Source organism: Aquarana catesbeiana, linkage group LG05 (assembly GCF_042186555.1).
Source record: "Aquarana catesbeiana isolate 2022-GZ linkage group LG05, ASM4218655v1, whole genome shotgun sequence".
Classification (NCBI taxonomy): Eukaryota; Metazoa; Chordata; class Amphibia; order Anura; family Ranidae; genus Aquarana; species Aquarana catesbeiana.
This window is the reverse complement of record NC_133328.1, coordinates 562,733,478-562,755,991: the sequence shown is the minus strand read 5'-3', so window position 1 is coordinate 562,755,991 and position 22,514 is coordinate 562,733,478. Positions and strand designations below refer to the sequence as shown.

The 22,514-nt window shown below is 39.7% G+C and overlaps 1 protein-coding gene across 1 annotated transcript in view; it reads left to right on the top strand.

The window, feature by feature from the left end:
- The window catches only part of TMEM64 (transmembrane protein 64), an 83,802-nt gene extending 66,629 nt beyond the window's left edge, over nt 1–17,173 (top strand). The window contains exon 3 of the mRNA XM_073631931.1: nt 1,692–17,173. Within this exon, the coding sequence (XP_073488032.1) occupies nt 1,692–1,877 (186 nt within the window). The 3' untranslated portion in view covers nt 1,878–17,173. The remainder of the gene's footprint in view (nt 1–1,691) is intronic.
- The last annotated feature ends 5,341 nt before the right edge of the window (nt 17,174–22,514 follow it).

Here is a 22,514-nt window from a genome sequence, read left to right as displayed (position 1 = left end):
AGCTATACAACATAGAGAGGTCCTGTTCTGTAGTCAAAGATGAGTACTGGGAGGTCGTCTTGGAAGTTTGCACAAGACGACTGAATTTGACACTATTAGCAGGGATTATTTTTGCACTTCTATTGAGTAAGTAGAACGATGGGATCTTAGACCAAAAAGGAGCATACTGTATAACAGTAGTTCACTATATGTTATGTTTTATATACACCTTAATTGGAATACAAGCTAGGACTTACTAAGGACTTCTACACAGAAGCATGATATACATGCAATTATTATTATTATTATTATTATTATTATTATTATTATTATTATTATCTTATAGGAAACGTAATCCATTGTGTTTTTATGGAGTAGTTCTGTGTTTTATATTCACAAGCCTCTCTATCAAGAACTTGGGCCTCATGTACATGTACGTTTACACACTCCTGGATCTTGGAGCATAAAATCTGTGACCTTCTTTTGCATTCAGGGAGCCGTTGCGCTGTGTACAGCTGCCAGGCGCAGGAAAGCGCCAGACGTTTTATACTTCTGGTTCTTAGGCGCACATAAACATACACGTGCATAAGGCCTTAATTTGTACATTAAACAACCATACACAATAAAAGTATAGCCCTGTTTGAACATAAAATTCTAGGACTGTCTGCATCAGTTGGAAAACTGCAGTTTGCATATTCAGTCTCCTGTCTTTGTGGTTAGTATGGTGTGCTTAGAATTTAGGGACTTCAAATTCAACCAATATCCTGATTGAAGTACATTGGAGGGTTTTTTTTAATATATTTTTATGTCTTTAATATAGTAAAGCCCAAGTTGAGCGGCCTTTTTCAACCAGGGTGCCTTGAGGTTTCTTCAGTGGTGCCTTAGCAAAATGCCTACAAATTTATCAAAAATGGTATACAAGCCAGCAGGGGAATCAAGCCTGCCCTTTAGTTACACAAAGCCACAGTTTTCATTCTGGACATTACGACTAGACACTGGTATCCTTACCACCAGTGGCATCAGTTGATAAGGAGGATGTCTGTTGCCTCCACAGCACCCTTTGTTTGACCCTCCTCTATCCCTCTCCCTCAGTGCTGGGGTCACATTAGCTGACTAATGGAGAGAAATTTAGGGAGAAGAGAAACATTGGATTACTAGTCAGTACCAGTGTTTTAAAAGTGTATTTTGCTTTGGAAGAATAAATCACCTCTAACGTTGGGTGTCCTACATTTTGGATGTTGCTGCATTATGTAAAACTATTAGAATAGTTTTTTACGTGTTAGAATGGGGTCTTGAGACTGTCCATAATTTTAAAGGGTGCCCTGATTGAAAAAAGGTTGAGAAACACTGCTCCAGAGGTCTGACAATGCCCCCTGCTGAATTGGAGCCGGACCTCAATCAGGCGGGAGCATAAGTTGTGCAGTTTTAGATCTGCTTCCACGGGAGGTGTCAGACCTCTGTAGGGAGACCACTGCTTCTAACACAGAGCAAGGGTCTATTTTCTATGGCATGGTTGTGAGTGACAGGCTTTTCTCCTTCTAAAGCTGTGGCTTTTTCTATAATGAAAAGGAGCTGTAAGGATTTAAATAACCATTTTTGTTTTGGTGCTACTTGAATGTAATTGATTTTAAGTTGACCATTTAATTGAGCTTTAAAGTAAATTGTGCTTCCATGCCTCATTTTAATCTGGTTTTTCTTTTTCTAATATGCAGATCGTGATCAGCATAGCCCTTATGTTCTATGTGGTTCATCGGGCACAAGTGGAATTGAACGCAGCTATCATGGCTTGTGAAATGGAGCTGAAGACCTCTTTGAAGGGCAGCCAACTGAACGGTGGCAGCTCTGTTTTTTGCAGCAAAAGGACCTTATTGTCCATGGGTGGAATTAACATTGTATGATTGCTTAAGCCATGCCGCCTTCTTTCATTGCCAAGATCATTTGTCTATCCCTTCATTGAAGGAAGAAAAATCTTGCACAACTTTCAAGAGTTTTTCCTTTTTTCTGAGGATAATCGACCAGAATCTCCAAATTGGAAGTATTCATCAGTCGCAGCATTCTGTGTATGCCAAGGCATATACAATGCACTTTTCTGCACAGCTCTTACAAAACCTGTCATGGCAAATTTATTTATTACTGGACATAAACTGTTTTATGAAATGGTTAAAAAAAACTTGTATAAAATAAATTATATTTGTAATTTTACCCCTTTTAGCATTTTGCTTTTGAAGTATTGTTCAAGGACCATTCTAGCTAAAATACAAGTCGGTCCATTCAAAAAGGAAATAGAATTGCATTCACGTGGTAAGCAATAGCACCTCCTTTTTGTTGCTTTAATTTCAAAACATCCACGACACTTGTTCAATATGAAAATAATGTAAATGATCTTAGAGGGATGTCCACTATCTACTAAAGATGAACATGGGCTTTGTTTTCAGTGTGAAAAAAAGTTGATTTCACAGACTTGGACCACCTTTGATCCATTCTACATACATTGCTTGTGTGCAGTCCATTTATTTACTGTGGGGAAATTTCAAAGTGGTGTAACCCACTACTGGAATAAGTTCTGTGTATTCTAAACCTCAGAAGGGGTTGCTCTGGATAACTATGTGGCATTGCTCTTTGCCCCTCTACATGGCAAGGGTTGGAAGTTGCATAGAATTAATCTCTCATTTTGCATAGTAATGAGATCCGAGTCCATGGTTCACTTTTACTAAAACGTTGACAATCTTCTTTTAGTTTCTCTTTAATTTTTAAAAATTGCTCCAATTAGTCGTTTATATACACCAACTTTTATCTTGGGCTTATACTTGGCCTCTTTCAATTTGCCTAGCTATTGTTTTGATAGCAGCAGGACCATTCTTTGTTGTCCAATGAAAAACAATTCAAGCATACCCTTACAAAGTGCTCTTAATCTGGCTGATATAAGCAGCTGGTCTTTTGGGTTTGATGTGGGTTAAAGCCAAGTTCATCTCAAGGGCCAGAATTACAATATAATGATAGGCTTGTATGCATAACCGGCTAGGCTAATGTACAGATGCTTGCAATTTGGCACTGTTGTCGTGGCTTTAGTTTGAGAAGCCTGGACATAAGCATGATAGACTGATTTAGTGACCTCTACTGGATCAGCATTCCTTTCAAACACTCTACAGAATACTGCCCTCAATCCTGTAATTCTGGCCCGATTACATTTTAGATTGACAAAAAAAAATTGTGTCTTGATGTTCCATGAGATTAGAAGCACTACATTTTAAACATACGGTACACGGCAATATATATTTTGTTTTGTAGGTGTAAATGTATGGCTTAAAAGTTCACAAGGTACATTTACAAAATGTGTAAAAAATTCATGGAGAGATTTAGATCTCCAAATTCCAAATGCTGGACTGTTTGCAGCAAGTTCTATTGAGTGGCCTTCAACTTTTTATGCTTATTTATTTTTATGTTCACTTGTAATACAAGCTTTAAAAAAAGTGCTATGGCTTTTGTGTTTTTAAAGTGTATTTGTTGCTTAAACTTGATGAAGGCTGGAGCAGTGTGCACGAGAATGCTTTAGGATCCAGTTACCTTTTTTGAGACACATGGTCGTTTTATCTAAGTGGTCAGTCTTATTGTCTTTTTGTCTCATTCTTTGCTGTGTAAAATACATGTCTGTTCCAACATGAAGACCAAAACCCGCTTGCATGGCTGTGTGGACCTGCTTACTAATGCTCAGATCACATCCAATTCCCACAATAGATAGTTATCTACCAAAATTTTGAAAACCTTTTTTTTTGGTTGGAGCATTTTGGATCAGTCGGCAATCTACTTTTAAATTGGTCTGATTTGTAATGGATGAGATTGTTTTTTGCACACTACAGCGTTTCCTGACAATTTGCAATTCCACTAAATTTTTTGCAAACTTCCTGCCAAACATACTGGTGTTGCCTATGGCTACTGAGTTTTTCCACATATAAAATATGGTTATTTGTTGTTATAATTACCCATTTATTAGTAAATAGCACTCTGAGACAGGACTATTTAAACCAGACCTGAGCAAACTGCAGCCCCAGGGCCACATCTAGCCCTCTGGCTGTCTATATCACTGAGAAAGCTAACAGAATCAGAGAGGCACATTGATAGATGTCCATGTGGAGAGATGGAATGAGAAAGCCTGAGGAGCCGATTGGTACAAGGAGGAAACTTCGTTCTGGAAGGAGAGCATTGCTTAGGACAGTGGTTCTCAATTCCTGTCCTCAGGACCCACCAACAGGCCAAGTTTGCAAGATAACTGAAATACATCACAGGTTATCTCATTTTCTGCTCAGTGATTGCAGTATCCTAGTCTGAATCTCCCCAAGGTAATACTTAAAATCTGGCCTGTTAGTGGGTCCTAAGGACAGTTGAGAACCACTGGCTTAGGAGATGTCCTAAAGTTTTTCTGCTACCTGGGCAAGTTCTTTCTGTGTTAGCGCCTGCACACTGCAAACCTAAGAAACCATGCACCTGTTCTTCACTCTAGGTCAGAACCTGCAGAAATCCCCTATGTACCGATCTGGGGCTCTCTCCATCTAGTCACAGTGCTTTTCAGAGGGAATTTGACAGGAACTAAGAAGATTCTATATTGCCTTTTTACTGCCTGATTTAACCCTATCACTCCACACTACAATGCTGCAATCGCATTTAATGCATGAGATTGAGGCACAGTCCTATTGAACTCAATAGGAGTGTTTGACAAGTCATACCACTTGTCAAACTCTGCACCCAAAGTTAAAATTTCTGCAGGCACAGCATGTGAGCAGCCCTGTCTGGCTGTTATTTACAGTTGGGACCGCCTATCTGAAAGAGACTATTATTCCTAGCGCCAGGTGTTTGTTTTCTACATGTTTACATACTTATAGACCTTCCCAATCCAAAGTTCATATTTAGCAGAATTAAAGCAGTTGTAAACCTTGCTTAAAACAAGACAGGTGTCAAAAGCATCAAGGTTAAGTACACTCATTTTTGTTAAAAAAAAAAAAAAAAACTGGCCTCTGCAGTACTGTGCACCTTCAAACTGCAGGTCATGTGATGGCTGTCGGCTCCACATCGTTGCGCAGGCCTGCCTGTGGGCGTTTCCAGTGTTGGGGCATTTGCGTCACAACCGGAAATTACATTGCCGCCAAGCTTCTGTGTTTCCATTGCAATGGAACACAATCCGACACAGCAGCAAATGTTGCTTTAGTTCACCCCACCCCTTTCCCCACCAGAGCAGGGTTGGGCGGGGCTTCACTGACTACGGAAAATAAAGGCACACTGTGCTCCTTAAATAGTTTAAGGAGACAGTGCAATGTGTGTGTGTGTGGTTTTTTTTTTTTTTTTTTTTTTTTTTGCAGACACTGTTTTTTTAAGTTTGGCCCTAAACAACATTACCACTCCCGATTTAAACTTTCAAGTCGCAGAACCCAAACAAAATATGTAGAGGGGTATCAAAGTATAGATATTCATCAGACAGCGCTAAAAGTGTAATTTTAAAATCACCTGTAGCAGTTTTCGGCTCAAATATTATCCATAACATAGCTGGGGGGTTAACATGGCTGTTTTGCACAGTAACTATTGAGTCCATGCAAATCTTTTAATGCAGGTTTTTTTTTTTTTTTTCTGTCAAACCATGCTTCAGGCAAACAAACATCCACCTTGTTTGGATAAAGAAAAAAATACTAATGTACCCTCTGATTTTTTTATATATATATATATATATATATATATATATAATTTGGATCAGTGTCATACTCAAATGTCACAAATTGAAAGCACATTTCATAAGAAAAAGTCCTATTTGGGTTTCCACTGGCTAAGGCTTCTTTAAAGTAGAACTGAGGGAAAAAATTTGTTTTTTATTTTGGATAGACTAAGGCAGACATATAAACCATCAATTTTTTTTTTTTTTTTTTTGGCCACCTGTGTTCCATTGGGGAGATTTCCCTTTACTTCCTGACCCATCGCCACAACAGGAAGTGGGAGGAAATCCCTCCAAGCAAAAGGGGATATCCCTGATAGTCACCAGAACTAGTGTCCCCATTGGAAGATTCTCCTTTTCTGTTGGACACTCCAAAATTTTGGATATTTTTTCACTTGAAGTGATAACTGTCACCATGACAACTGGAGAGGAAGAATTTCCCCAACAGGTACATAGCCCGCAATAAAAACATGACCAGTATTCTAATCTCTACTCTGTTCAAAACACAACCATTTTCTATATCTGGAAAGGGGCTGGAAGCCATAGACAACGCCCATGTTTAGTAAAAGTTTTACAGTTGTGCTCAAATGTTTACATACCCTTGTGGAGAATTGGTAATATACAGTATGGACCAAGAAAACCTGAGTGAGCAGGAAAAACACATTTCTTATGGAATTCATATTCATCTGTGGGTCATACCAGAATGGCATAATCGTAAAACAAAGCATGGCAACAAGTAAGCAAATGAAATGACCCTTGTTCAAAAGTCTGCATCTCTTTAGTTTTTACTGTGTAGTGCCCCTTTAGCATCAATGACAGTGTGCAGTCCTTTGTAATAGTTGTCTGAGGCCCCAAATTATTGCCGGTGGTATAGCTCACCCATTCGTATTGGCAAAATGCCTCCAGGTCACCCAAAATCCCTGATCATCTTGCATGAACTGTATGTGCTTCTTGAAACAACCTCTGTCTTTTTTTCCAGAGCAGCCTATTTCTCCTGAGGTTACCTGTGGGTTTTTCTTTGTATGCCAAACAATTCTGCTGGAAATTGTGGCTACAATCTTTCTTGGTCTGCCTGAGGTTGGTTTGGTACCAAGAGATCCCCGGAATATCTACTTTAAGTGATTGAACAGTACTGACTGGCATACTCAAGGCTATGGATATCCTTTTCCATCTCTATAAAATTCCATTACCTTGTTATTCAGGTCTTTTTGAAAGCTCTTTTCAGCTCCTCATGACTCAGTGCATCCATATGGGAGTTACCAAACTCATTAACAATTTATACGTACACTAATTGCATTTTAAAAAGCCACAGATGTAGGAAATTAATCTTTGACATTTTAACTCGTGTGTCACCTTTTGTGTGTCTGTACCAAGGCCAAACATTCCAGGGTATTGAAACTTTTGATCAGGGCCATTTGGGTGATTTCTGTTTATGATTTAAAAAGGAGCCAAACAACTAGGATAATGGCTTCATATGATCACTATCCTTAAATAAAAGACATTATTTTGGCATGACCAGTCATATTTTTAATATCCATGCCACAATTTTGCAATTTCTGCCAGGACATTCAAATTTTTGGGCACAACTGTATATAGCAAAGAGCACAGTGTCATTGTTTCATATGCAAGGTGAGTCCTGAACACCAACTGCTTTATTTTTGGAATTGTCTGGTTCTTGGCAATCGTGCCTGAGGTCCTAGTGTGGCTCCTTTCAGATTAGCCCTCTGATGTTGCCTCTTATCCCCAGTAGTTGTCTGGGTCTCATATGCCTGAATCCAGTATGAATCATTTAGTTCATGAATGTTATTTTATTAATGAATAACACCTAAAACAATCTGAGAAAAACAAATCTCTTATGGGGAAAAAACACTTTTTTTGGGGTCCTGATATTTTCAATAATCTGCATAGTAAAGCAAGCTATAGGTTATACAGTTTTCTGGTGGAAGGAAAGAAAATTGCTTGATTCCTCATCTACACAGTCAAAGGAGAGGAGGGGGGAGGGGCTTCCCTGCCAGCAGCACACAATGATCGCTGCCAGGCAATGATTTCCTAAAACTCTTCAAAACTTAAGTTTCTGTTTCCATACAGCCATGACAACATTATTCTACATATTCCTGACCTCCAATTTATGTAATTACCAATATGTCTGCACTGGAAGTCCAATTCAGTGCAGTAAGCATTTGTGCCCATAGATATTCTTGAATTGGGAGATCATATAATTTCAAGGGGACACCAGCAGACAGCCAGATGAGGCTTGTTGGCTGGAGAATTAATTGGACATGTAGGAAGACATTCATATGTACATAGAGTAGGCTAGAGATGTGACATAATGCAACTATTTGTCTTTAGGTACTGGACTGGCTGGCATAAATGCCTGAAGGACAGATTCTAGCAGTAGGTCTGACTGCTCTATCTATGGCAGCCTTTTCAGGTCATGACAAGTAGGTGAGACTTGCAATGTACTGTATGCAGTGGTTGTAGTTTACTTGGAAGGAAACCTGTGTTGAGGATACTATGGATATTGGAACTGCTGACGTTGCCTTGAAATGCTGGTTCTCCTTAATGAAAAAGCTTTATTACACAAAACTGTATTTAGGGTTGACAGTTTTTTTTTTCTTGCTGTGCGCTTCTTATGGCTCAATGACAGCATACAAAAGCTTTTTGGGGGACGCAAAAAGAGGATCGGGGCTACTCTGTGCAAAACCATTGCACAGAGGAGGTAAATCTAAGGCTCCTTTCACACTGGCTGAGTGCACCAGCAGATCTGCCCACTCAGCAGGGGATCTGGCTCTGCATGAGCAGACACAACCCGCTAGACATGTGCAGTTCATTTCGTTCCGAATTAATATTCGGACACATTTTTTGCTGTTCGGATATATCTGAATATCCGAATTACAATATAAACAAATTTTATCCAATGCTCCGAATGACGTAACGAAATTCGGACTAAAATTCTAAACGAATTTTACATTGCTGAAATCAGACTGTGTGTGTGTGTTATTAGAGTACCATTTCGAAATAATGCTGTTTTTGTTAAGCTAAAGGTAACCACTTCAAACAGGGCTTTTTCGCCCCCTTCCTGCCCAGGCCAATTTTCAGCTTTCAGCGCTGTCACGCTTTGAATAAAAATTGCGCGGTCATACAACACTGTAACCATATGACATTTTGATAATTTTTTTCCCCACAAATAGAGCTTTCTTTTGGTGGTATTTAATCACCTCTGTGGTTTTTATTTCTTGCGATATAAACAAAAAAATGACAATTTTGAAAAAAAAAAAAAATATTTTGTACTTTTTGCTATAATAAATATCCCTTTTTTTTTTTTTTTTTTTAAAAAAGCCAATTTTTTCTCAGATTAGGCCGATATGTATTCTTCTACATATTTTTGGTAAAAAAAAAATTGCAATAAGCGTATATTGATTGGTTTGCGCAAAAGTATACCTACAATATAGGGGATAGATTTATGGCATTTTTTTTTTTTTTTTTTTTTTTACTAGTAATGGCAAAAATCTGCGATCTTGCGGCGGACAGTTTTGACACTATTTTGGGACCATTCACATTTATACAGCGAACAGTGCTATAAATATGCACTGATTACTGTATAAATGTCACTGGCAGGGAAGGGGTTAAATGTGTTACCTAGGGACTGATTGTAACTGTGGGGGGAGGTGACTGATCAGTGTTCCTCTGTACTGGGAACACACGATCGGTCTCTCCCCTGACAGGACGTGGATCTGTGTGTTTACACACACATTCACGTCCCTGCTCTGTGACCGGCAGTTGCGGGTGCCTGGCGGACTTCGTGGCCACCTGACACGCGCGACGGCTAGCAAAGGGATGTGGCGGGCGTGCGCCCCCTAGCGGACAAGGAGCCGCGGATGTCATATGACCACTGCCCAGGATGAGAGGGACACCTTGCGGCCATCATTTGACTATACGCGGGATGGGAAGAGGTTAAAGAGTCATTGTAATCATTTGAAGATTTTTCTTTTGTTCACTTTGCTGCATTCAAATCAAACAATATTACATTTTTGTTTAGACCGATTAGAAAATTTATCGCTTTGATCGTTTCGAATCGAAAATTCGAAAAATACGAATTCTGACTAAGAATTCCAAAACGAATTGAACAAATCAACCAAATTTAACTACAAAACAACTAGATTAACTAATCGAAACAAATCATGCACAGGTCTACAACCCGCTGTTCTCTATGGGCTGTCGGATGGAAACAAGTCCACCTGTCTGTATCCAACTCTCTCTTCCAATCCGCCAGATGGATGGGGAACCGATCCCCATTTGTCTGTTTTTATCGGATGTCGGCGGGTGTCAACTGGCACATATCCGTTGATATCCGGCGCTCTCTAGGGAGCAATGGAGAGCTCTCCATAAAGTAAGGGATGGTCCAATTGAGTCCACCTGAAAAACTGACAGGCAGACCAGATCAGTCCATCTGTGTGAAAGGGGCCTAACTTTTTTTTTTTTTTTTTTTTTTTTTCTATTACAACCTTTAGAATCACTAACTTAAATGTATTGGAGACCGGGGGAACACTGGAGCTTAGGATCCCTTAATGTGCATTTCCAACCAAGGTTTTTCTAGTTTTGGATAGTGAGGAAGAATTTTACCACTCTCCAAAACATTATTAGAGTTCCCTGTACTCTGCCCCGATGACAACTATTTTATCAAATAGAAAGCAAATCTGCAAAACTAACACAAGTAAAGAGCCTATGGGGTCTTAAAGCAGAGGTCCACAAAAATTACTCACTTAAGCTTAACCCCATTAGTGCATTGCACAGATGTGCCAATGAACAAAAGAAAATTTTTTGGTGCTGTATTTACCTTGTCTGTCTTTTTAGTGGCACTTCCTGCTTGTCACCCCCTCGGGAGTAGGCATGTCTTTCCTTTTTCCCCTTGCGGTGCACTGTCTTCTGGGAGCTAAGTGTCAGCATTCCCAGGAGTCAGTGCGGATCGCCGCCATGAGAGATCGTAAAACAGGAAGTGACGCTGCTCTCTCCCGGTACTGACCTTTGCATCATCTGTGTTTGTTTTTGTTGCCATCACAATGGGGCGGGAACTTCCGACAACGCCGCCCATTGTGAGGGCAGCCTGGAAGTTTACGACGCTTCCCCCGTCAACCCTGAGCATGCGCAGAAACGAGCGGTGAATGCTGGGAGCTCAGCGTTCACCACATCCAGGAAATAAATGCTTGTGGGCTTCATGAGCCCATAAGCAAGATGGAACCGGCCATCATCAATTGTTATAACTTTGTTTTTTATGCCAAACCGGACATCGGGGGAGATATTACAGCTAACAAGTGTAATATTGTAACTATGAAAGTGTATGAATGGCTGAAAAACAAAAAAAAATGAATGGTCGGTGGACCTCCGCTTTAAGGCAATTTTATTGTAATTGTATCGCAGTTGAGATTTACCCTAGCTTTTTGTTTGCTGAAACTTTCATCATTGGGACTGTAAGCAAGGGGGGGGAAAGGGAACCCTGACCAGCACAGGTTTTAATCCCAAATTTTTGGCTGAACACAAATTAACAGAAAACTCTTTCAAAAGGTGTTGGCCAACTTTCTAAATATTTTTCATAAGCTATTCTTCTAAAATTGCCTTTGAAATAACGATTGTGTTTAAAGATGAAATCTTCAACTTTGTTGCCATGGGGAAAGTATAGACAAAGCTTGTCATTTGGAATGTTTGCCTAGACAAATAGTTGCATGCAGGCAAGTTTCTGCTGTGTGTGTGTTTTTTGTTTTGTTTAAACTCCCTACGTTCCCTGGATCCTTCCAGAACGTGCAGACGAAAAGTTGGGCAAAGAATGCATGTTAGTGTATTACTTCCATAATATCACATTGGCCTGAATGGTGGTGCTGTGCTTTAATTTTTTACATTGTTGTACTTTGTGTTTGCGTCTCCTTTTTTGTTTTGCACACCTTTTGAGGAAAGTATGTTTTCAAAGTTAAATCTATTTCTCAGGACTAATGTGAAGCTTTATTTGATATATTACAATTTATTTCTGCAACATTAAACTACAATTTAGCTGATGGTAGGACTAATGAATCCATGAGATTTGAACCGCCTTTCCTCTTATTGGAACTAGCAGGTACAATTGCAAATGTCAAACCATTGGAACCATGCTTACATGGTTGTGTATATTCGCAATTGAGACTGCAGAAGTTGTCTCCACATGGTTGATGAATTTATATGCTGACAGCAAGACTGGACAAAATATTCAAATTCACGTTTATGGGTTTATTTAAAGGGAAGATATAGTATTTTGGGTTAAAATATACATGTTTAAGTCATCCGCTTGATGGAAATCTTATCAATGTATGTTATTGTTGTAGAAACTTTGTTTCCATGTATAGTTTATAATTATATATGTACTTGGACAGCCATATTTGCTCATTACATATGCAGGTGCCAATGGTTGTGCCTTACCGTTTTTCTCTCAGTTCACGTTTGGTCCAAGTGGATTTTTATATTTTATCAGATGTTAATTGATAAATAATTGCAATGAAATGCTGCTTTCCCTTTAGTGGCTGTTTAGGGTATCTGTAAATTGTATACAGTAGTTGACATAAAACAGGAGGCATGTAGAATGTGAAAGTTTTTTATATCACAAGTTTCCTAAAGCAAATTTATGCATTGCTCAATGAAGGGCAAATCTACAGTCCTGCTTTGATGCCCCCTCCCCAGTAGAATATAGTTATACACTGTATGGTTGGAAGTTACTGGACATCTAAACACATCTGTACGAGTTTATTGGGCATCTTTCCAAGATAATAATTAATATGGAGCCAGCCCACCTTTTGTGGCTTCCAGTCTTCTGGGAAGTTATTTCACAAAATATTGGAATATATCTGTGGCAATTTGTGGCCATTCAGCCGAAAGAACATTTCTGAGAAATTGATGTTGGACAAGAAGCCCTGACTTGTAACTCCTTTCCAAGTCATCCCAAAGGTATTCAACAGGGTTGAGGTTAGTGCCCTGTGCAGACCACTTGAGTTCCTCCACAACTTCTCAACCCATATATTTATAGAGCTGGCTTTGCGCACAAAGGCAGAGTCATTTAAGGCGATGTATTTGTATGATGCAGCATTGACCGTACCCTTCACTGGAAAGACCTGAACTCTATAATTGTGAGGGTTGTCCAAACTTTTGACCAAATGGCATACTTCTTGCACAGTGGGAGAAAAATAACCACCCAGTACTTTCTCTTATGGAAGGACATGTGACTTACTCCATATGACAGTGCTAGTGATTGGCCTAGTAATATCACAGGAATGAGTCCTTAGTCCTGTGTGGACTCCAACTGGAGTAACTTGAAGCATACATAGGGTTGTCTTTGCTTCTGCTGAAGAGAGGCTTGGAAGCAAAGGAAATGTGAAGCCGGGCAGGGGGAGAATAAATGTGAACCCTTTGCTTTTCCTTGCATGATTAAACATTGCAGTGAACACTCAAGTGTTGCTGAGGAAACCATAATTCCCCTTTAAATTTTCACCACAGAGTAGTAATTTAGGAAAAGGTGTCCGAAACCATATCAGATTTTTTTTTTTTTTAAATTTATTCCCTTGGAGGACTCCTAAAGGAGAAATGTCTGTCATTGGCTTAAGAATATATAAGGAAATAAAAACACTTATACTGGCTCTGGTAGATATAGACCTGGAAATTCAGACATATGTCCGTTTGGCAGTCTTTAAGAATACAGTAACATGACAGGTTCTTCTGCCTTCATACATGTAGTCAAAACTGAGTTTAATTCATATAATTGTAAATGTAATTTACCTGGTGCGGTGTGACATGATTATTGGGCAAAATGTACTTTGACAAATGATAAAACAAGTGACTGAATTTATTGATTATGTCAGATGGGCACTTGGTATACCTTAAATTCTAAAGCTTGTTTATGTAATAGCCAGGTCTTCCACTGCAGCAGTACAGCTTGGTCAAGAACATGCACTCACGCTGCTTATTGGACAGTAAAGGTAGCACACTGAGAAATTATCATTCAGCTTTCATCTGTTGCCAAAACGGCTTTTAGTGTTGGCCTCCCTCCCATCTTCGTGCTGCAGTCACAAGAGATCAAAAAGATGCAGTTAAAAAAAAAAAAAGTGTGGGTTTAAAAAAACAAATATTCATACTCCCCTAAATGGCTGCAGCATCGATCTGATACTGAAGCTGTCCCCTGCTGGACTCTACACTGAGAACTGAGCGTTCAAAGATCGCTCTGTTCTTGGGTCCTCTCTGAGCATGGATCCACTCTGGTCCAGTGTGGTGGGAGGATCAGCCATCCGCCGGTCAGGCATCTGGGAGGATCCCAACATTATTGTTGAGATCCCTACAGAGCCTGGACTGGCTCAGTGACGTCAACAGGCACCGAACTTTAGCCCACTGTCAGCTTAATCTGGGTCACAAGAGGGAAGAACCAAGTGCACTCCTGTGACCCACAGGAGAAGTATGCTCAATAGAGCTTTGGCCCTACTTCTTTTTAAAAACACATTTTCATTATTTTGAATTCCTCACTGCATCAGTTGGTGTTTACTCCCTACTTCCGTATATCTGCTTGCAGTTTAACTTTTTGGACTCTACGAAGCCATACGTTAAAATCTACTGAAAGGCACATCCTATGTGCTGTGATTCTATGCAGGATCATGCCATGCATATGTAGAGTATGTGAATTATAAAATATGCAAATTTTAGTATAGTACATATATAAGTTAAAAAAAAAATATATATTGTGTGTGTGTATAAATGTTGAATTATATTGAGTGTGTACGGGCAGAATCTTTATGTATACCCTTCCCCCTTTACATTTCATAACTGTAGTCATTTTGTAAAGTCTTTGTTTAGTACTTTTTCTAAAGGCAATTATGTAAAGTATAGTAGATTGCCCTATGCACCCATTCTTCTAAAGTATTTTTATTAAGTTGATTAATGGTAGAAGCAGGGCTGGTTCACCTAAACTAGTTATTGGTGGAGGTTCATGGCCTGAGTCAGCCCCTGACTTCTTATGTTTGGTTTTCCTGAAAAAGATCTCCTTGACACATTCACTGACTCTCTCCTTCTGTTCATGCAGGAGATTTTGGTTTTCCCGTCTGTGTTCCATTTACTCCTCTTTGTTTTACATTATCAAAATAAATCAATTAACTGCGTCCTGCCCAGCCTGTAGTACAATGACAGCTGAGCGGGAGCGCTGCCATCCTGCATGGGCATCGTATGACATCCTTCCGGGATCGCGCCTCGCAGGCTGTACTGTAGCATGATTTTTCACCCACTGTGTCCAATGTGACAAATTGGTGTACCGCAACACTGCCGGTACCATGTGATTGCTGTGACCAATCACAGCAGATCACATAGCAATTGTACATAATGGTTTCCATTTATAGCCAATCGTGTACTATTGTGTTCATGTCTGTGATTGGTCACAGTGATCACGTGGTAGACTGGACCAATTACAATGCATCTGTACCATGTGATAGCTGTGGCAAATCACAGCTTCACAATAGTAAGCACTGGATGAATGGATGCCATTCATTTAAAAAAAAAAAAAAAAAAGCATTGCTTAGAACAGTTATCACTGTTCTAAGCAATCGGTATGCAAAAAAAAATTGACCACCCCCTAGAGTAGTACAGTATCATTATGGTAACGCTGTATTGCTCTAGTAATAGTATGTTAAAAAATAAAATTGTAATAGAAGAAAACTATGCATAATGCCTACATCTGCTGTGAAGGGAAAGGAACTTTAGCATGGAGATTCCCCCAGTGGAGTCCCCTGCTAGACCCTGCAGCATCTAGAAAAATTATACAACTAGTTTTAGGCAGACTGGCCTGTCTCAAACATGTACTTAAACATGCCAGTGTTATCACAGACTGCCATGTCTTTTTTAGCTGTATTGGATATTTGAAGGCCCCATTTCAGCTGCCCTGGATGGCAAAATACACTATAGGATGTAGGACTTTATACTACAAAGCAGTTATCAGTGGGAACTTGAATAGTCAATATGTTGCAATAGGAATGAAAGAAAACCATATCTCAATTGCTAGTGCCTTTTGGATGGCCATGATTACAAATGCTTAATGGCTTTTGTGCTATCACTGTTGAGCAGTATGGGAACACAAAGATCAAACAGTATGTCACCTATGGTCTTGGCTTAGTTTATGGTCTTTAGTTTTCTGGCAGGGGGAATACATTTGGATTCACATGACTGCTGATACAAAGGAAGCATTTAGCAATTTAGTGCCCAATCCACTTCCACATGATGAGCTCTGCTCGCTCATAGTGATCCATGTAGCAGTATACACTTCACAGTGATACAGATCCTGTACTGCTTCAATCTGTGCCCATTGGAAGAAGAGGCAGCTGGTAAGTCATACGTCTTGCCACCTGTCTTCCCTACAGGATACCGCCCAAGACAAGATTATCAAGATGGCTCAAATTTAGACTGGTTCCTGATCAATCAAGAGGAACCCTGCTCCCCCCCCCCCCCCCATCTGATATAAAAATTGAAGGAGCTGTACATAAAAGTGTCAGGCAAATTGTTCAGGTGTTTTCTGACGGCAACCCCTAGCAGCTGTCAGGATACAATAGCCTCAGCAGGAGAATGTGTGCAGGTTGCTGTGAAGGTGGTTAAGCAGCTTCAGTTATTCTGTTTATATATGGGGCATTTACTAATACATTTTTTAAAGAATAACTCTTGGCTACCATAAAACAGTGTTACTCTATCACACTTGAAACTTTTTTCAATATTGAGTTTTGTTTTGTTTTTTTCGTTTTTTTTATAGGTTGACTAGATTTGTCCACTCTTGTTGAACAGTAAAAGTAAGGCTGGACTCCCCACGGTTCAGCAGAAGCTGGTGAACTTAAAGTTCCAATATAGCGAGTTTTGATACTTGTCGTTGCTAACATCTGGAAAGTCTCAGGTTGCTCCAACTTGTTATCAAATATACATTTTAGTGACATGCATCATTATACTTTGTCCTGTAAAAATTTATGAAAATGGGTCGGTCTACACAAAACTAAAGCTTTAGCCATGTGGCTGGTGGGTTACCATCTCATGGGGAATAGCCTAGCAATGCCAACCTACTATTTGCATAGGGTCTCACTCTTATCTTAGATTTTACATTTTGGTGTGTGCAGCAGGGAATGAGACATAAGAGTAGATCTGGCAACCATTATGGGCATCTTGCAATACTGGAGATCCTGGGGGAGAGAAGAACTTGGCATTCACCCATAACTGAAGTCCTAGTTTTGAATAGACTGACCATTTAAAATGAGAATACTGCTGGGTGGTGAGTTTGACTGATGTTGATGTATTTTTATCCCATGCTTGTATGCTGAAGTTCATTTATTGGAAATGTTTTCTAGTTTGGAGTAGTTTGCATTCTGCTTGCAACTTGTGCAATTAAAATGGACTTTAGTTCAAAAGATGTATTTTCAACCATAGTTTTATATTACAAAATGGAAATTCTCTAAATAAAACATATGGAAATGATTTGAGTGTTCGTGTATATTTTATCCTGCAAAAGATTTTGTGGATTGCACACATGTTTATTGTTACTACTTGATTATTATTATTATTATTATTATTATTCAAGATTAAAAAAAGGTCTCAACCATGTTTTTTTTTTTTTTAATAGAAAAATAAATAAACCGCGCTAAGTAAAAGTTAGTATATAGTTGGTAAGGTGGGGGGTTTTTACTGCCACACGCAAATATTATATGAACAAAAAAAAAAAAAAAATATATATATATATATATATATATATATATATATATATATATATATATATATATATATATATATATATATATATATATATATATATATATATAAAAATTCAATATTTAGACACAAAGGAAAAAGAAAAAGTCCAGATATTTCTTGAAATGGGATCAATCTTCAAAATAGCAGAACGTTCAACTTAATATGGGTAACGGTCCGAAAAATATGAGCTATGATTGCCCTTACCAGAACATCGGTGACAATGAGCGGATGGCATTAAACCCAGCCAGGGCCTTTGGGGTGAAAACCAATCTGCACCGTCCGTTTTCAAAATGTAGTTCCCTCAATGGATACAGGAGAAAAACACAAAAAACTGGCCATAGTGTAGTATAATCAGATGTTTACCATGGACATGCAGACATACCAACACCCTGGTGAGCACACAAAAACAAAAAGAAAAAAAGGGGGGGTGAAAACCCACCACCGTGGCTGTAGATTGCGCTTAACGACTCACGGTGGTAACCAGGCTCTATATCAAACTAGGAACTGATCGATGGTTGACAGGGAACACTTGATTCATCCACATTAGCCAGGAATCCATACCATCAGTACATAACCCAGAATATAAATAATAAACTCTCCATGGTGAAATATGTTTAAAACCAGATTTAATGAATAAAGTAATGCACTTACAGAATAAAAGAACTTGTATCGCATAGAATACGAATCGGCCCCTCCTTCATTCACAGAATGTGATGCATTGTGAGACGGGATTTGTAGTAGTGGAAGGCAGAGAGGGCAGGCAAGCAGCACAATGTTTCTCAAGAACAGCCGCTGCTTGCCTTGACAAAGCCCTAAGAAAGCTGCTCAGGACAGTATCTGGCGACCGCTGACCCGGAGTCTCCTCCGCCTCCCGCCGCAAGCAGGAAAAGATTTTGTGGATTGCACACCTGTTTATTGTATTGTTACTACTTGATTATTATTATTATTCAAGATTAAAAAAAGGTCTCAACCATGTTTTTTTTTTTAAACTAAATCAGATGATAAAATGCATAGTTGGAGGGTACCTTCAGTTAAAACGATGGGGTTGACTTACAAAAGCCTAATAGGATTTAAAGGCTAAGTTCCCCTTTAGGTTAACTTACACAGGACGTCCTTCTCAATTTCTGTATATATAACTCATTCATTTCTATGATAGACTTAACATAAAAAGATATAGATCTGAAGCTTGGGATTACTTTAATGGATAACTCCACTTTCATTAGAAAAAATAAAAAAGAATATAGTGTATACAGTTGCTACAAAAGTCATATTGTAATTGGATGTTCTAAAAAAATTGCCTTTCTTTTCAATCTGCAGTGATGTAATTTTCTGTAAAATGCAATTTGGCTACCTGGAGGCATTCTGTACACAAATGGTGTTCAGAATGCCCGTAGAAATGTCATTTTTCTGCTTGTGTGATTGGCTTACTGATTTTCCCAGAAGTCCTGCACTAAGATACAAGTCAGATTTTGAGCATCTCCTGCAACAAAATTTTTTTCCTTTTTTCAATAAAAGTGGAGTTACACTTTAAAACTGTTCTCTCTGTTCTCTAAATGTACTAAGGATTCAACAGTATTGTTATGACATTATTTAACAGAATTGCTAGACACTGTATTTTAACTGCTCGTGTAACAGCACTCTGATAATACATACAGTGGGGACGGAAAGTATTCAGACTAGGGCTGGGAGATTTTCTAAAAAAAATCTGCGATTTTCTTAAAAAAAAACTCGATTCACGATTCGAACCAAATTTATTTATTTTTTTTGGACACCGCGCCGGTCCTAAGGAGCTGCGGGCAGGAGTTTTTAGGCAAGGCTGCGGCGTCCGGCCTCGCGGACTAGGCCGAAGCCGCGGCCTCACCTAAAAACTCCTGTCCGCAACCGGCGAGGTGTCAGCGGCAGCCCTTCAAAATTCGGACTAGGTCGAAGCCGCGGACTAGGCCGAAGCCGCGGCCTTGCCTAAAAACTCCTGCCCGCAGCTCCTCAGGACCGGCGTAGTGAAAAAAAAATTTTAAAAAATCGATTTGCTTAAATTTTGAATCAATTTGACCTCTCAACTCGATTCAAGATTTAAATCGATTTTTTCCCCAGCCCTAATTCAGACCCCCTTACATTTTTCACTCTGTTATATTGCAGCCATTTGCTAAAATCATTTAGGTTAATTTTTTTCCTCATTAATGTACACACAGCACCCCATATTGACAGAAAAACACAGAATTGTTGACATTTTTGCAGATTTATTAAAAAAGAAAAACTGAAATATCACATGGTCCTAAGTATTCAGACCGTTTGCGCAGTATTTAGTAGAAGCACCCTTTTGATCTAATACAGCCAAGAGTCTTTTTGGGAAAGATGCAACAAGTTTTTCACACCTGGATTTGGGGATCCTCTGCCATTCCTCCTTGCAGATCCTCTCCAGCTCTGTCAGGTTGGATGGTAAACGTTGGTGGACAGCCATTTTTTGGTCTCTCCAGAGATGCTCAATTGGGTTTAAGTCAGGGCTCTGGCTGGGCCATTCAAGAACAGTCACGGAGTTGTTGTGAAGCCACTCCTTTGTTATTTTAGCTGTGTTTTTAGGGTCATTGTCTTGTTGGAAGGTAAACCTTCGGCCCAGTCTGAGGTCCTGAGCACTCTGGAGAAGGTTTTCGTCCAGGATATCCCTGTACTTGGCCGCATTCATCTTTTCCTCAATTGCAACCAGTCGTCCTGTCTCTGCAGCTGAAGAACACCCCCACAGCATGATGCTGCCACCACCATGCTGCACTGTTAGGACTGTATTGGACAGGTGATGAGCAGTGCCTGGTTTTCTCCACACATACCGCTTAGAATTAAGGCCAAAAAGTTCTATCTTGGTCTCATCAGACCAGAGAATCTTATTTCTCACCATCTTGGAGTCCTTCAGTTGTTTTTTTTTTTTTTAGCAAACTCCATGCGGGCTTTCATGTGTCTTGCACTGAGGAGAGGCTTCCGTCGGGCCACTCTGCCATAAAGCCCCGACTGGTGGAGGGCTGCAGTGATGGTTGACCTTCTACAACTTTCTCCCATCTCCCGACTGCATCTCTGGAGCTCAGCCACAGTGATCTTTGGGTTCTTCTTTACCTCTCTCACCAAGGCTCTTCTCCCCCCGATAGCTCAGTTTGGCCGGACAGCGAGCTCTAGGAAGGGTTCTGGTCCTCCCAAACATCTTCCATTTAAGGATTATGGAGGCCACTGTGCTCTTAGGAACCTTAAGTGCAGCAGAAATTTTTTGGTAACCTTGGCCAGATCTGTGCCTTGCCACAATTCTGTCTCTGAGCTCTTCAGGCAGTTCCTTTTGACCTCATGATTTTCATTTGCTCTGACATGCACTGTGAGCTGTAAGGTCTTATATAGACAGGTGTGTGGCTTTCCTAATCAAGTCCAATCAGTATAATCAAAAACAGCTGGACTCGAATGAAGGTGTAGAACCATCTCAAGCATGATCAGAAGAAATGGACAGCACCTGAGCTAAATATGAGTGTGACAGCAAAGGGTCTGAATATTTAGGACCATGTGATATTTCAGTTTTCCTTTTTAATAAATCTGCAAAAATGTCAACAATTCTGTGTTTTTCTGTCAATATGGTGTGCTGTGTGTACATTGAGGAAAAAAAATGAACTTAAATGATTTTAGCAAATGGCTGCAATTTAACAACGAATGAAAAATTTAAGGGGGTCTGAAAACTTTCCGTCCCCACTGTATATGATTTTACAGACCTCCCTATAAAGCAGTGCTTGTATTCAAAGGCAATGTAAAGAAACATAAAGGTAATTCCCTGTCTGCTCCAACATGTAGTAACAGAAAGGGGTCCTCACAATTCTTTTGTACACTACACCAGGACCCTTGGCACAGTACTGTCCAAAACGTAAAGGCTCCTGTAGAGAGATGCTGCATGTTATATTTTCTTTGCAATACCATATTTCTCCAGCATTGCATTAATGGCAAGATTATTCTAGGACAGGGCTAGGCAACCTCGGCATTCCAGCTGTGGTAAAACTACAAGTTCCATGAGACATTGCAAGACCCTGACAATCACAGGCATGACTCCTGGCATGAGGCAGAGGCATGATGGGATTTGTAGTTTCACCACAGCTGAAGTGCCGAGGTTGCCTACCCCTGTTCTAGGGTCTGTGTTATGAATGGAGCCTTTTTATTAGAACAAGGGGCAACAAATGATTGTTGTTTGTTTTTTGTTTTTTTGTTTTTTTTTGCAGACCCACTGTAAATAACTTTAATGACCAGAAAATGGCCCTACAGTTGTATAATTTATGTTCTTGCAATCTGTCTATGCTCATTGTTCTCTAAATGTACCACAGAATTTCTCTGCTAAGTGTATCCAAGGTTAACCTGACTACGGGTGCATCCGGAAGTAATTACCAGCACTTCACTTTTTCCACATTTTATTATGTATTATTTTCTTAAATTATACAAACAATACCCCATAATGACAACTTGAAAGAAGTTTGTTTGAAATCTTTGCTAATTTATTAAAAGAAAAAAAAAAAATCACATGTACATAAGTATTCACAGCCTTTGCCATGACACTCAAAATTGAGCTCAGGCGCATCCTTTTTCCACTGATCATTCTTGAGATGTTTCTACAACTTGATTGGAGTCCACTGTATTAACTTCACTTGATTGGTTGGACATGATTTAGAAACGCACACAACTGTCTATATAAGGCTAAGGAATTGTCTGTAGACCTCAGAGACAGGATTGTATTGAGGCACAGATCAGGGGAAGGGTACACAAAATTTCTGTAGGATTGAAGGTCCCAATGAGCACAGTGGCCTCCATCATCCATAAATGGAAGAAGTTTGGAACCGCCAGGACTCTTCCTAGAGTGGGCCGCCCGGCCAAACTGATCGATCAGGGGAGAAGGGCCTTAATCAGGGAGGTGACCAAGAACTCGATGGTTATTCTGACAGAGCTCCAACATTTCTCTGTGGAGAGAGTAGAACCTTCCAGAAGAACAACCATCTCTGCAGCACTCCACCAATCAGGTCTGTATGGTAGAGTGGCTGGACCGAAGCCACTCCTCAGTAAAAGG